The sequence below is a fragment of the Pan paniscus genome, chromosome 17 (assembly GCF_029289425.2).
Source record: "Pan paniscus chromosome 17, NHGRI_mPanPan1-v2.0_pri, whole genome shotgun sequence".
Classification (NCBI taxonomy): Eukaryota; Metazoa; Chordata; class Mammalia; order Primates; family Hominidae; genus Pan; species Pan paniscus.
Window position 1 is genome coordinate 72778435 of NC_073266.2, and position 16922 is coordinate 72795356.

The 16922-nt window shown below is 37.0% G+C and overlaps 1 protein-coding gene across 48 annotated transcripts in view; it reads right to left on the minus strand.

Moving 5' to 3' along the window:
• The window catches only part of TCF4 (transcription factor 4), a 412803-nt gene that overhangs the window by 28575 nt on the left and 367306 nt on the right, over nucleotides 1-16922 (minus strand). For 38 of the 48 annotated variants that reach the window (XM_055102437.2, XM_055102434.2, XM_055102436.2 and 35 more), the window contains 4 exons: nucleotides 9406-9473; nucleotides 7890-7968; nucleotides 5257-5333; nucleotides 2439-2642 (listed from right to left, as the gene is read on the minus strand). In XM_055102437.2, the coding sequence (XP_054958412.1) occupies nucleotides 2439-2642; nucleotides 5257-5333; nucleotides 7890-7968; nucleotides 9406-9473 (428 nt within the window). The remainder of the gene's footprint in view (nucleotides 1-2438; nucleotides 2643-5256; nucleotides 5334-7889; nucleotides 7969-9405; nucleotides 9474-16922) is intronic. The other 10 variants (XM_055102438.2, XM_055102435.2, XM_057300414.2 and 7 more) reach the window with 1 other exon arrangement.

Below are 16922 nucleotides of genomic sequence, written 5' to 3' on the forward strand. Positions count from 1 at the left end.
GTTTTAAAATTCATACCAGTTTGCACGGGAAAGATAGGCCAAACCAATCCTTTTCACACACATTAGTGTTTCAGGCTGAGGAGCTCAGATTCTGGGGACACGTTGAATGGTTTTCAAGAAGAAAGGAGAGAGACTGCAAAACCCCATTTGGTTCAAAGGGCAGCAGGGTGATGACATGCCATATCTTTGGAGTTACGCTATGATCTGCTTGGCTCTGTGGCTGTCCTTGATTGAATATTAAATGTCTTCAGAGGAGAAAACAGGAACTTATCCTTATCAGCAAAACTGGCGGCTTTATTGCTTGTGTGTGTGTGTGTGTGTGTGTGTGTGTGTGTGTATATCAAGATCAAATTAAAGGGGTTTCTATGTAATATTGGCTAATTATTTCCTTTTTTCTACCGTTCTATTCAATCATCTCACTTTCACTTCTACTGATGTCAGTCCAACTTCCCATCTCCAAAAATAATTCTAGTCTTTTCCTCCCATCCCACCTCTGAATCTGACTCAAAAAGGAGTCAATTCAAAGGTCAAATAGTCCCAAAAAGTATTTATGTATAGTTTAATATTTAAAAGAACCACTTAACCTACATATGGTATTTAAGAAAAACTTTACATATTTATGGAAAAAACTGTCTCTGAAGCAATGCCCTGGGTGCATGTTACATCCGTTTAACATATGCAAAATGAACACAGCTACAGAAATTAAACTATTTTTCTGTTGATTGAGAGCAGATATACAGAAATGGTTATAAGTCACAGATCTGGCTTTTAATAAAGCCAGATTTCTTAATTAAAAGCAGTATGTTTAAACATTGTAGTTAGAAAAAAAAGAGCTGTACAAACGAAAATCTCATATTATATGCATCCCAAGTGTACCTGAGGCCAAGCTAAATTAAAATCTAGACTTTTCTTTTGTAAACTCTAAGCAACTGCCATGAACATATAAACAATTTTTATTCAATGATGAATTTTTAGGGCAGAGGTCAAGGGAAAGAAAAAAGATTTCTCTTTGGCATTCAAAAATATCTTTCCACATTTTAGATGTGAGTTTGTTGCTTCTATTTATAAACCAGTATTTTTGGTTTCAGATTGGTTGCAGATTTCAATACTACACCGTTCAGAATGGTACTCTTAATCTTAGCCTTTTATTAAGAGAAACTGAAAGATGGACAGGAGAATACTACTGAGCAAGAACTTAAAAGAACCTCATAATAATTTGTATGTATTTTGCATTTCCTTTTGGGACCATGCTTAAACGAGAAATGCTACAGTGATAATGGAAAATATAACTTCATCCAAGCAACTTTTAGCGAGCCTGTAAGGGACAAAATAGGACACTAAGGTGCTTAGAGACGAGGTAGAGCTTGTGAGGATCAGAACTACAGAGAATCACTGGTCAAGTTACATTCTCCACCACTCTGGTCACCTCATTAATTGTCATCACTTAATATTCTATTAACAAGAGTCTCTGAATCTTCATAATCATCCTCAAAAAGAATTATCTCCAAAATCCTTTCAAAAGTAATGAGGAAAAAAATCACAATTGTAATATGGACAAATCTGCTTAAACATAATTCAAATAAAGACTTATTCTAAATAGGTAGTGGTAAAGCTACTCTATTAAATTACACAGTCACATGCAATGTATTTATACAAATAAATATACCATATATTTCTATCTCCCAGACTCAGAATTGACAGACACTATTTTGGCTTCTTTAATTAAAAAAAAACACTAATATTTGAATTACTAGCAATGTCATATTATAATATGAACTCAAATTGTACACTTTGGCCAGGGTCACCAAAATGAATAATTTCAAACACCAACAATGACCCAGCAATTCATCCTCAAGGGAAACATGTGTCTGCACAAAAACTTAAACATGAATATTTATAGAAGCATTATTCATCATAGCCAAGGAGTTGGAACAACCCAAATGTGTAATGTGGTATGTCCATACAGTGAAATACTATTTGACAATAAAAATGAATGAAGCTCTAATACGTGGCAAACTGTAGAAAAACTGCAACAGTCATGCTAAGTAAAAGATGCCAGTCAAAAAAGACCACCACATGTTGTATGATTCCATATATTCAAAATATCCAGAATAGGTAAATCTATAGACATAGGAAGTAGACAAGTGGTTGCCAAGGGCTGGAAGTGGAGGGATGGGGAATGACTGCTTAATGGGCAACGGGGATTCTTTTCTTTTTGCAGGGGGCGAAAATATTCAAAACCTAGACTATGGTGATGGTTGCACAACCTTGTGAATACACTAAAACACTTGAATTGTACACCTGAAATGGGCTCATTGTATGTTAAGTGAATTATATCTCAATAAAGCTGATTTTTTAAAAAACAGCAACAATAGTATCTATACCTGAAATTCTAACTCTATATGATAACTATAGAGTCTATAAATTTCATCACTTACCATGAGTGAATGTCTGTTGGCTGAAAGAAGGCCGGTTCCATACCCTGAGCCCAGACCACCCATGGCTCCATTATGAGAAGGTCCAATGATTCCATGCATGTCCCCATGACCACCAGGCATAGCTGTGGATGGGCCCACTGCATGGTTCCGGAGAACATGAATAGCATCATCCAGTCTTTCTAAACGATCTTCAATTCGGCTTTGCTGTTGGTTAACAAATGATGTAAAATTTGATTTAGTTCAAAAGGGGTGCCTAAATTATACAAGTAAAACTTTAGTCGACAAAAAACACACTGTGTTTCTAAATACATGTTTCCAATAAAATGTATTTCCTTAAAACAATAATACAAATAGTGTTGTTTCCAGAAAACTGGTAGAACGTGTTAATGTTAAAATTATAGTGTTATTTTTCATGAACAAACTAAATTCAATAATTATTCCAGGACATGATAACATACATGTGCTATATACGGTACTGCCTTTTGAAAGGTAATTTAAATTTATTTTAGAAGAGAAAAACATTCACTGAATTTAAGGAACTTTCTGGCAGGTATTAAGTTAAAGAGTTTTAAACAATTACCACTGGAAAGATGACCTATTTATAGTTTCTTAATTAAATTCTTTTCCTGAAGGTATATTTCTTTGGTCTTCCCTGTGGTATATGACACAGTGCTAAGTACCAAATCAGAGACAGGGAAAAGCAAATGGATGATAATTTCTTGTTGAGTTTTTACCGGTGTTTCTGGCTTCCTGTCATCAAAACCAGTGGGTGTGTGGTGGTATGCGTGTAAGGGCCTCAAAATGGTTACAGAAAAAAATTATATAACTTCTGTCAACTAAAGTAGTATAAGATTTTAAGACTGAAGAATCACAAACACTTGAATCAACTGTTCACTGGGGGCATCTAACTGAGTTCAAAGCCCCAACTATAGCATAGAATTCGCAACTTTAAACCATTAAAAACCAACCAACCTTTGTTCATTCTTGCCATTAGGATTCTAGTTTTTCACAACTAGACAATGCGTATAGTTTTTAGTGAAGAAAATGTATGTATTCATTTTAAAGTTATGTATTCATTTTAAAAACTGATCAATAATGATATCAAATACCACTCTCCAGTGTACACTTTAAAATATACCATCTCATTGATCCTTGTTTCACGTGTGTATGGGCAGGCAGGAAAGACATTATGATTCCTTCCGTACAGACATGAAGATGAGGCTCAAAGACACAAAGTGAATTAGTTACGTAGTGTCACACTGCTAGGAAATGGTAAAGTCAGAGTTGGAATCTAGGTCTTTTTATTTTAAATCTAGTGACTCTTTGCACTAGACCATGCTACAATTGACTTTGATTTTGAATCGGCTGTGCAAACAAGTGTACCAGCTCTATTGCATGAGAAAAAACATTTCTATTTTATACTGACAGGAAGAATGTGTGTCTAATATAGTAGTCTATGGTACAGAACATTCTGATTTGGTGGGTTTGGGAGTTAAACTACCTCCCCTAGACTGCTAGCTTTGCTACGTATTTGGCCTTGGAAAAGTTACTAAACCTCTTGGAGTGCATGCTTTCTAATTTATAAATATGGGAATGATAATACATACTTACTTCTGAGTGTAAATGTATGCAGGAAAAGAAATCATACATGTGCCTATCACAGTTTCTGGCTCACAGCTTCCTGGTAGAGACAGCAGTTTCTGCTTGTAAATCTCTTCTTCAGTGTTCAGAATTCAAACAGAATGGAAGCTGTGGCCCATAACTATACACCCCGTCTTTACAGTTCTATAGTTGGACGAAGCCTGGTTTTGATGAATAGGCCCCAGAGAATAACTGATGAAGGTAAACACTAAAACAACTAATTATGTGGATGTGGTCCGCAGATTAATTGGGCTCGGTAGTGCATATATGTTTCACTGTCTGGTTTCCTTTACTGGTTAAAATGCATAGCTGAATGATTCATACACTATAGCAAGGAAGAACACAACAAAGGAGGGAAATCCACCTTTGCTTTTCTTTTCAGATTTTCCTTAAGATTAAGCTGAAAGGGAAGAATATAAGACAACACTAAAGCAGATAGATAAATCTATGTCTTCTTCCATGTGTCATCTCAAGATAGGAGGGAGAAAAGAAAACCTCAACCCCGAGGAACTAAAAGGCTCCTCTCCCTTACTGCTATTCCTTCCCGCTAAATTCATGTACAGCCTAAATGCTGCACAACCAGCATTGTTTCCTGCATATTTCTGGCCCCCACCATCATGAGGAGAGAAAGACTGAAGTGTCAGACACTGAATCATCATGAGAGTATTTATAATAATTAATTACATCCATGGAAATTTTCAGCAATTCACTCCTGGAAGAGTAGGCATTTCTCTACCACGAAGGATACCACTGGGTTTCTACGAGAAGGAAATCTCCTGTAAACCTGTTATTCTGGAAAGTAAAGCAGAGGTAGAGGGAATCAAATGTTCCAGGTATAGGACTTGGCTGGAGTTCCAGCACTCTGATAGCAGGAAAGTGATTTAATCATTGACAGGGATCTTTCCTAGAGATGGGGAGAAGGCCATTGCCCTTCCAGGATTTTATCTGGCACTAGATATTTAGAGCCCTGGGGCTTGCATTACAGTAGTATCTGGGTTCCCAGCTCCAAATAGGAGCAAGCACAGCCTACTGACTCTGGCTCCAGCAAACTTGTGTGCTTAATGCTGACTTAAAGTTACTAACAGGGAAACCCAAAATCTTGGAGAGTAAAGGAGACTGAACAAGAAAGAACATGACCTGAAAATGGGTGGGACAGAGATTAGCAAATGAGACATACCAAAGAGTGTAAGGGTCCTTCATAATTAGGAGACGATGAGGCCTGTCCTCCATTTCTAGACCAAACAGCTGTGCCTGCTGATATTAAAATGGGAATTACAATCAGATCTAGACACATGTAAAAAGACGCTTGCCAATATTTTAAACAGTCTTTTTGGAAATGGCAATGGCAATGATGATTTTCATTTAAACAACAACGTAAATACATGTAAACTTCCCATATAAGAATTTTGGGACAAGGAAAACATTTTAAATGTAAAATATGTAGACTTTACATAGACTCACAATTCCCCCACGCTGGCTGTCTCCTAAAAGAGAACATTTAATTGATTCTGAATTTTGGTAAGAAGGGTTCCTGTGGAAGAAAAACTATCACTATGGAATCAAGGTACTTTTAAGGGTACAAAAATGGGATTTTGTTAGACCTTCATGCAAGGCTAGTTTATGTTAAACCAAAATTCTCGCACCAGTGGAAAACAGTTTTGCCACTTGTTTTTAAAACAATCTTTAGAAAAAGATAAATCTTGAAAAACTTTTTAAGGGAATAAGATTAGTTATCAGTGATCCACTAAGCCAGAAATTTAAAGTCAATATACAGCAATGACTAAAAGTTTCTTCTGAAGAAAATAATTTTTTTATGATTCATTAAACTTGAAGGTAAAAAAAGATTGCTGTTAGAATACATATTACATGTCTAACCTACAAAATAAAAAACACTTTAAATGTAAAATAATACACATTCAGTGTAGAAAACTTGGAAAATACATAATTCAAAAAAGGAAAAAATAATAGCTATGATCTCACTGAAATCTCATGCCCCGACACTGTTAGCACTTTTAAAATCCACTCTTCCTGTCTTTTCTGGGTGTGCATGTATATTTTTATGCTAAATAAAAATAGAATATTTTGTTCAATTACTTTTCTTGACAGAATTTGGACAGAGCCGTCGGTGTGAAAATAGCAATCTGTCCCCATATTTGCATCTTCATAAAAGTTCTTTCTTCCTAACATGTGGTCTTCCATGATGCATTACCAAGACCCAAAAAGTGGCATCTCTAGCCTTGTTTCTGTGCCTTTCACTGAGACCATGCTACTCAGGTCGAGGGAATTTGTGATGTTTTCTAGAATGACTGTGCATCCTAATTTTTCTTTCCCACCATTAATCTAGAAATGGATGGCAGAACTGTGAGCACCAGATTTTTGTCCAAGCTCTGCTATTACTACTGGTAATAAACTCAACAACTCAACTCCCTTTTTGGGACTCAGTATTCTCATCTGTAAAATCAGGGTATCAGACTACATTAGTTGTTCTCAAACATTATGATACCATAGAACATTTTTTTTTCTAAATTAGAAAATGAATAAAATGAAAGCTACTTTGTTTGAAATGTGGAAACTGGAGTTCCACCTGCTCAGATTCCTCTATCCCTTGTTGTATCTCTTGTTGTCTCGAAAGGGGGTTACTGACAATTGAAATCATTTTTCAGAGTGTAAGAATCTGGTACAGAACCCAAGGAGTACAACAATACTGAACTCTACTTTCTATTTCCACCAGGGGGAACGTTTGATTATCCTCTTAAAATCACCTCAATCGCTTCCCAGTTTCAACGTGGTCTCTCTGGACATACAGACTTCAGAATCCCACTGCCCTCTCTATTCTGTGATCTTCTCATACCACGGAGGCTTGGAAGAGGCTGACATTAAATCCCAGCTAAGCCATGGCCATCATTTCTGAAAGTTTTGTGGCAATGTGAAACCTCCTGTCCTCAACCAAGGAGCTGAGTTTACACTGGGCCATGAGAGCTGCATGCAGGAAATAACAAACGCAAGTAACTCCACTATAAATTACAGTAAGGTAAGGTTTCCATCAGGTACAGATGTGATTAAGTTTTGTTGCTGTTGTTTTGTTTTTTTAATAAGCCACTTGTCTCCTTACCAAAGAGCAGAGACATGAACCAAGGAAGGCTTTCTGGAAGCATTTATATTGGAAAGACAATGAGTCTCTTAAACGGACCCCTGAAAAGTGAAATCATTTACTGACATAATTCTACAAATTATAGTTATTCAATTTGAAGCCACAGGTCATACGAATGTGTTATACTTTGAAGTCAAACATCCCTTCTACTCCACACAATTATTTCACAATTTATTTACAAAATTATAGTTTTCTCTAAACATCCCAATGGCATGTACTTTAAAGAGGGAATTTGGAAAGCCTGAAATTCCTGCAGGAAATGATCCATTTAAATAGTCTATATTTGATGACTATCTAGTCTATATTCATATTCATGACTATATTAACTGAGTTTTTTTCATCTGAGACGTTTTATTGGAATACATTATTCTGCTGTTGGGTGTCTTCTGCAGAGCTAAGAAAAGTGTAAGAAACACATTTTCCATATGCCTGTATATTTTTAAAAGATAATCTAATTTTTAAGAAAAGGTTTGGATGTAAACGACTATACTGTTATCTGGTAATTCGTCTCTCCTACCCTTTGTATTTGTCTGTTATAGGAATGTTAAAGCTTTGGGATTTGGGGGGAAGTGAGTTTCCACCTACAAAATCAGGAAGTACAAGGGGGGAATCATTCTTATAAACTGTTATATGATGAAATAGGATTTGAAATACACTACCTGAGAGAGATGGAGGAGAGCCAACAGGAGTTGAAGGGTTTGATGAAAAGCTGTTGTTAGTGTGATCTGGAGAATAGATCTTAAAACAATAGGGAGAAAAAAAAAACCCTCATTCATTAAAATAATTCACACTTTTCTAAACTACGAAGTTGTCAACGCAATTCATTTAAAACTTACAAGTTACAGAATACATGTAATAATCAACTACAGTACCAAAATTGTCAAATGAAGAACTTAACAATTATTTTAATTTTTCAAAACAAGAATTACTGATGTGGTATGGGATGGTGGGAAAAGAGCCAGGCTGGGGTCAGCAGACTTCAAACCAACTCTTCGTTCCTACTGGCTGTGTGGCTATGGGCAAGCCAAGCAGATACTTTGAACTTTCCTTTCCTCATCTACACAATGAGAGGTTGGACAGGATCATTCCTAAGATATTTTGCCACTCTTTTGCCAGATCTAGGCATTTGATTCCATAGCATCAGAAGGCCCAGATGAAACAAAAACTTTTACTTAGGGCACAATGCTAATACAGTGTGAACTTTTTTAATGCTCCCAATGGTAAAAGCCAACTGAAGAGACAAAATCTTAGAGAAAGAAATCTCCACTTACATTTATTTATTTATTTGATGGAGTCTTGCTCTGTCACCCAAGTTGGAGTGCAGTGGCATGATCTCAGCTCACTGCAACCTCTGCCTCCCAGGTTCAAGCGATTCTCCTGCCTCAGTCTCCAGAGTAGCTGGGATTACAGGCATGTGCCACCCATGCCTAGTTAATTTTCGTGTTTTTAGTAGTGACGGGGTTTCACCGTGTTGGCCAGGCTAGTCTTGAACTCCTGACCTCAAGTGATCCTCCCACCTCGGCCTCCCAAAGTGCTGAGATTACAGGTGTGAGCCACAGTACCTGGCCCTCCACTTACATTTCTAAATGACCATGTTTAGCTTTTGACTAAAATACCAGATATACTCTCTGAGACAATGAAGGTATGCCATTTTGTCATCAGGGAACATGCAAGAAATGTTCAATTTTAGCTTGCTGGCAGTAGGTGGGCAAAGCAGAGAAGCTGAGTCCCCCAGGTGCCAATTATGTGACAGTTCTTCATGGACCTCAGTTATCGTCTTTTTTTTTTTTTTTTTTCAAATGCCTCTTTCAAAGTGTTTTAGAACTATTCCTTGCTAAGACAGTCTTAGCTGGTCAATGTGCACCCATATTACTTTAGAGAAAAATAAGACATCAGTATAAAAAACCTATAAACCCAAAGACCAGGAGAATATTCCCACATCCATAATTGAGTGCAGCTTAGTACCGTTTTGAGGATGAGAGAAAGAGACTATCTATATACTGGAAGCTTCAGAGCCTTCTCAAATTTTCCAGTGACTGTTATGCAAGAAAGCTAGCATTTTCCAAAAATCAAAGCTATTTGCCATTCATTTTCTAAAATTCCAAATGTCCACTTCTGATTAAAGTTCACCCTTTACAATGGTACATATGGAGTCCAAAGTCAATATTTCCTCACCGAAGCAAGTGCTTTCCCCAGAGCATCTCCAGTCTGGGAGCTGCCGGCTGCCCCGCTTCCTCTATTTGCTGCAAAAACAAAAGGCAGAATATGAAAACCAGGCAGTGAGACGTCTAACAATTTTCTATTCCTGGTCCATTTACTCACAATTTAATTGCATTTTTAATGCTAATTACAACACATTAATCTTTAATTAGCATTAATTTGTTTGCTGAGGTAGATGTCAAATATATTCATGTTACATTTTACAGATAAAATATAAACCTGACACCTTGGTTTAAAGATAAAGTGGTTTCCTTGCTATGACTTTCCCCTTGCTGTTGATGAGCTGGTGAATGTAGCAAGCTATGTGACGGTCATTGCTGACAAGTATAGACTACTTTCAGGTCTCTGGAGTCCTCAGAGTCTGGCTTTTCTTTATATTATTTTATAGTAAATGGAATTATCTTCACAAATAACTTCCATCTGTTTTCAAATAAATAGAAATTTGATACGTAGCAAAACGGGGTATTCGTCTCACAGTCCTACAGTACACCAAACAAACAAACAAAAATTTCCACAACAGGTCTGGCTAACAAGGAGAGAAAATATTTTTAATGTTTTAAATAACATATATTCTCCACATGTGTAAAAGTCTGTGTTCACACTAAAAAAAGTGAACTGGTATGTTACTAAAAGTCAATATGGTCTCGAATTCCAGAGATAAAGTAAGTCTACATATTCATGAAGCTTATCTCTACTGCCTTAAACACTGGTATTTTTATCTACAAAAGAGAAGAACAAAGAGTATTGTGAATAATAAAAGACATATATTACAGTATACAATTCAAATCCAGCTTTCTTTAACATGTATCATTGGAAGGTATCTTGCCTTTAGAACTAAGTGATAAAATGGGATTTCCAGGATTCTTGTGGTCTTCAGTATTAACAGAATGCCTAGCACTTGGGGTATGTTGTATTTATTAAAGCCTCAACATTAGCAAATAGACATAGTATCTAAATAAAACCTATTAAAGTTCTGGGGGAAGTTTTTTTTCACTATTTTGTGAAATAAGAAAAGGAAAGGTTAAATCACCCAATGAATCCAAGCAAAGCTTCATTAAACAGGTATATAATTTCAAAGACTTTCCAGCCCCATTCTTGAACTAAGAGAGCCTTCTTTCTTACAAATGTGTTGTCATCACCTTCCACACTGGTAAAATGCAGTAGTGGGGTCGGATCTTCAGTGGTCCAATTCTATGGCTTTTCCAGGTCATAATTTAATTCTCCTGACCTCTGCTTAGCATAGCTAATGTATGCTTGTTATTTTCATATATTTATATGTTGAGTTTGTCAGATGAGTTTTCTTTTTTGTTTTGAGATGGAGTCTTGTTCTGTTGCCCAGGCTGGAGTGCAGTGGCACAATCTCGGCTCACTGCAACCTCTGCCTTCCGAGTTCAAGCAATTCTCCTGCCTCAGCCTCCTGAGTAACTAGGATTACAGGCAAATGCCACCACGCCAAGTAATTTTCGTATTTTTAGTAGAGACAGGGTTTCACCATGTTGGTCAGGCTGGTCTCGAACTCCTGACTTCATGAACCACCCACCTTGGCCTCCCAAAGTGCTGGGATTACAGGACTGAGTCACGGCGCCCAGCCGATAATGTTTTGATATATACTTTATTTGGTTTACAAAACCCACACCCATATTTATTTATTAATTGCTAAAATACTGAAAGAAATCTGGCACATGATAAGAAGAACACAATTATCTCGTGACAAAATAAACTTCTTTTCCATATCACAAAGTTATGATATTAAAATACATGAGTCATTAGTACTCATGATAGGTATTGTATAAGCAAGTTCTTTGAAATGAGGGTCTGACATCATACAACTGGACCACTGGGAGCAGCTCAGATATCAAGAGTATTAAAAATATTTAATATAAGATAAAATACAACAAATTATATCTAGTGTGAAAATGAGAAGAATTTCTGCATTAAGGAGTCCTTTAAAAACTAAAAACATGGATTGCAGGCATGCACCACTATGCCTGGCTAAGGCAGGAGAATCGCTTGAACCTGGGAGGCGGAGGTTGCAGTGAGCTGAGATTGAGATTGCGCCATTGCACTCCAGCCTGGGCAACAGGATCAAAACTCTGCCTCAAACAACAAGAACAACAAACAAACCTAAAAACCATTCTAAAGAGACAATAATAATGATGTGAAATATAGATGATACTAACCTTTTTTCAGTATGTATTACCATGGTATTTGGGGGTACTTATCTTTTTTTTTTTCCTAGAAGCAATATTTCTTTTCATTATTATATACCTAAAAATTAGATCTACCAGTCAAAATAATCTGTGATATCTGCTTGATATGAATATAGATTTTCACAAAAAGTTCAGAGCTACATTGGAAAAATCACATTATCTAACAAAGAACCTAAGCCAAAAAAGAACAAGATATTGCTTCACTACAGATAATATCTGCTACAGTAGTGGCTTTCAAAAGATTAATTCTTCCTTTAAACAACTTTAAAATGAAGATTACAGATAATATATATATATTTATGAAACTAAACAAAGTATTGAAAACCAATACAAATATTTTAGGAGCATTTAAAAACTAAATATATACGCCCCAAAAATCACACGTTAGAAGAGGCAAGATACTATGACCAATCTGATTTCTTTAGAACTACACCTTTCTAACTAAACATTCTATCAGTGCCTGTTTTATGCAGGGAGATATTATGACTCAGGAAATAGAATTAAAAATAGAATCAACTTCTTACCTCATCGTGTCATGAAAATATTTCAGAAAACTACAAAGGCTACCCATGGAAACCACTGATAAGAACAGACTATTTTTTAACATGAAGCGATTTTACCTTGCAACAGCTGGAGTGCCAAACCCAAGGGCTTAAATTTCAAAGCAGTTTACTGGGGCCAGTTTGCCCTTTCACTTGGAATGCCTTTTGTTCTGGTCCAGGAAACACTGGAGAAGCTACATTTTCTAGACTGCCTGAACATGTTAAGCTACATGAGTCTTTCTCTTACAGATTTCTCTTTTTATTTGTGTGACTGATATAACAAAGGGTATAACTGGAAAGGAAATATATTTTAATTCTCAAGTGGCAGAATTTTTTTTTTTTTTTTTGCATTGAGAAGTGGGCCATGTTTAGCAAGATACATCAAACCCACATTTTCAGCTTTAATGTAACAGGACTTGATCACCCTTTGAGGCCCAAGATTTTTGTCAATTCATATTAGAGATGATCAAAATGTCCATGTAACAGAAAGAAAGATGAAAACGAATGCATTTGCTTGGTAAAGACTTTATCGATTTCTAATTTTGGCTCTAATCAATTTATCTTGCCCAAGAGAAATATAATCAGTCCCTAAGTAGAGCTGTAACATACAAATATGAATGGAAGATGAGCAGTTATTAAGAGGAACTGTAATTTTTGTAGGAGGCTTCGACACTGCCTGCCACCCAAGTATTGTTCAGATGGCTTGAACACAGGTGGTGTTGCCGGCTAGAAGATGAAGCAGAAAGAAGGGTTTTGTATCTTGGGCTACATGCTAGACCACCCTCTGTCTCAGCCTCAGCTTTGGGGAAATGTTCATTCCCATTAGAACACACCCTCAACAAAACACTGGGATGAGTGGTGCCTTGGGATCAACTACTAAAAATCAGAATTTGGAAAATGTGTTGCCCCTTTAATGCACACCCATCATCTAAGGCTGGGAACATCATGAAGGCATCAAAAGAATAAGAAGCACAATTCACACTGTGTTTGCCTGAGAGAAGATGACTGCTTTCAAAGTAGGTTTTTCTAAACTGTGTCCGAGTGACCCTTGTGTTATTAAACCATTAGAAACAGCATAACAATGCCATGTGCTTATCTATAAAGATGACAAAAAGAAGGAACATTTCCAGCACTCCTACTACAACCATTTTAAAATACAAACGCAAGTATATAGACTACAATGCACTAATTTTTAACAGGAGGGATTCCTAGGAATTCAGGGGGAAGTTGGGCTTCCTGATCGTGCACAGGAAATGGAGGAGATTTAAATCAAACTAGTTTATTGTTCTCTGTTGGTGGTCTTGGTAACTAAGATGCCTTCACATTGCTGGATAAAATTCATACTACTCTTATGCTCTGTGCTTGTTCATCACCCGACTACTTCAAGGCTCAATATTCTTGTAAAATATAAAGTGAACATTATGTGACTACTCTAATAATAAAATTACTGTGAAACCAAGTCCTCAAAGGGAAAAGGACATAATGTTTCTACTAGACAAGCCACATACTAACATGTCATTCGAAGTGAAAGTTCTAAGCCAGATTAATTCATGAACCAGATAGATATTCCAGGGTAATCTTTAGCATATGGTGTATTAAATCAATCTTGGTAGTCTGTTCCTTCAACCCTGTTTGGTTTGAGGTTTAAAAACGTGGAAAAGACCATGTATTAGAATGCAGGCCAGTTAAAGACTAATAAAACAATAATAGTTATTATAACCATTATGTTAGTTATATGACCAGTTCTCTCTGAGGGCAAGGGAGTGTGTGTAGCCTCAAACCACAAAGGGTCACACCCTGTGAATGTATACAGATGGTATGTCCCAATGGGGAGACGAAGCGTTCTCATCCTTGAGCAGTCTCAGTGGTCTGTGCTATGGTAGGAGGTCCTCTTACTTCTTTCCATCAGGAAGGGCTACTGGATATTATTGCAAATAGGAAGGAAGTATGTGGCTAACCAAATGTGTATGGTTAATATCCTGCAGACATTCCTATTCTCTATAGCTGGTATCTAATAACTTACTACACTTCCTCCTCCGTATGTATGCTCAGATGCAGAGGCACTGAACTGCACTGCTTCTGAGAATACCCAGTGGCATAACATTGAAAAAGTTTGAAGAACTGAGTAGAAGGTGCTGATGCTGGTAACTCCCAAAGACCCCTGACAGCTTCTTTCCTTAACTGGGTGCGCCACCAGCTGAACTACTGTGAATCCATGCTGTGTCCCATACATTATATTCCTCTAATTGGAGGGCTAATTAGATGACCTTTTCAATTCAGAAAGGTCTAATATGATCTCCAGGGTTTGCCAGCAAGGCTTGAAAAAAGTAGTGGACTGTATGCAATGAGTAAAATACCTTGTTCTACAATTCTCTTGAAAATCCATGGATGAATGTGTCATGAAAAAAAAAAATCTCTCGTTAATGTAATCCAAGTAAGCTTTATCCTTCTTATGGATTTCTCAAAAAATGATATTGGGTATTATAGGGCAAAAGAAAACAAAGCAAGAAACACCCGGTCACTCCCCCAAGCCAAACAAACAGCAAACCTCAGTGGGCATCTTCCACCTTTGAGATGAAGAGAACAGAAGAAGAAAGGGAATGTGGTTACAGAGAGGTTCCCTTCCGAGAGTTCTAGAGCTTGTATCTCACCCCACATGCACTGCGTTGTTCTAGTGTCAGTTCAGGACAACTGCTGACCACCAGAAAGACATATTATAACATGACACTGAGACGAAGGGCAGCAGCCCTCTTCTGAACTGAAAAAGCAGCTTCCTAAGACATCAACACCATGTATGAAAAGACTGCACTGTCTTGCAACTTTTTACCAGGAAAACGTGAAAAATGTGATGTCCATGTGTTAGTGCTTGAACCCCATTCTTAAGGCATTAGTATTGCTTACAGTCATTTTCTACAGAATCGTGTGTAATCTCAAACATGTGTCAGGCTATGTGTTCCCTATTTGCCAATTATTTAATTAGCTCTGTTTGTTCTTTGAGATACAGGCAACGTAATATTTCTTTACTTCCTGCGTTTCAGAATGAGTGAGTATATGCCAAATATTTTCAAAAGTCTGCAGATGTATCCTATTAATCCATACTGTTTGTTAGGGAAGTATCACTAACATCAGAAGAGAAAGCTTCTCTTCTTGTTATACAGACACGCTGCCATCACTGACTTCTACCACACTCAAAAAATCAAACCAAAGCCTAAGAGAACTTAAGTGTGAAAAAACATGGGCCACTCAGACATCACGCAATACTAAGGCTTATTATGCTTAAATTTTCCTCTGCATTTTCACGTACGCAATTGGTGAACATATTATTTTAAAGAAAAACATTCTAGAATGTTCTCCCTTAAAGTAACCTTAAAGTAATATCTGCATTTATGCATAATAATAAAGGTTTGCTCCTCCAAAATGCTGAATTACCATGTCTACCTATTTCCTTAAAGATTATGCATCTTTTTCTCATTCTGCTAGTGGATTTTGACAAGTGCATCCATTATTGTAAAATAATGTATGAAATAAATTTCTAAAAAGCCCTTTTCTGGGTTCTAAAAATCTCATACTTTTGTTTTTAAATTATAGCTCCTTTATTATTTTCAAGACCCTTAAATAAGGCCCTATGGTTTTTAACAAGTTAAGTCTATTCTCAGCATATAGAAGTCACCTATTGCTCCACTCTGGCTAGACCAACAAGTAGATTCTCCTGTTCATCCACAAACTAATGAAGATGACCAGCTAAAACCAAGCAAAACTCATTCCCACTGAGAGCTGTGGCTAAGCTGTCTACAGATCATGGAGATAACCACCCTATTTCCTGATATGTCCCTTCCAAGTCATAGTGCCTCTCTCTCAAGAGGACTGTTTTGCAAATCAATCAGAAAAACTTTTTTTTCAAACAGAGCCTAAGTATGTTTTCCTCAACTCAAGGTTCTGCTCCACCTTCATACCTTCCTAAAAAAGAAAATTACTCAAACCACAAGTAGACAGGAAATCTGTCTTGTAAAAGGATGAATGACCGGTCATCCTTCTTTATAACCAGACCTCATGACTGCAGAAAGGGGCTTTCCATTTGTCAAACCACACTGAAGTGAAATATGCTTTTCTCACTCTTTCAGTTCTGCACTGCTTTCTTTCTTCTTGTTTTTCAAATCTGCCAAAACTGCATTGATAGCTAACAAACTTCCCCATGTGACCTCTGTCTGTAGCTCTCCAAGGTCAAACTGATGCAACACATTTGTAGAAGCTTGGTTAGGAAAAGTTAAAAAAAATGGAAACTCTCTCCTCAATTTGCTTCTTAGACAGGATAGCGGAGTGGAGAGGCTGCGAGATAGCTCATCTCAAGTGTGAGATATATTATTGAATAAGCAGGGAGGGCATTATTGAGGCAGAAATTATATTTCCAACATTTCAAAACATATCTCTCCTCCATCATCAAAAACTTTCCTACATAAGTGATTCACGCCACTTCCCCAAATTCTACACACTCTCTAAAGAAAACAAGTGCAAAGAGCTAAGAGGACTCAACAGCAGCATTATTCTGTTGCGCAATCTTCTCTCAAAGACATACACTGAGTATTCTCCCCACCGACGCTCTGACAGTGACATTCAGGCCAAGCAAAGAGTTAGTTTGAGCTATAACCACAGAAAGTGACTACCTGAGAAGTCTGAGGTTTTAATAAGACCCTGGGGCACTAAGCTGTGCTGCTCATCTGAA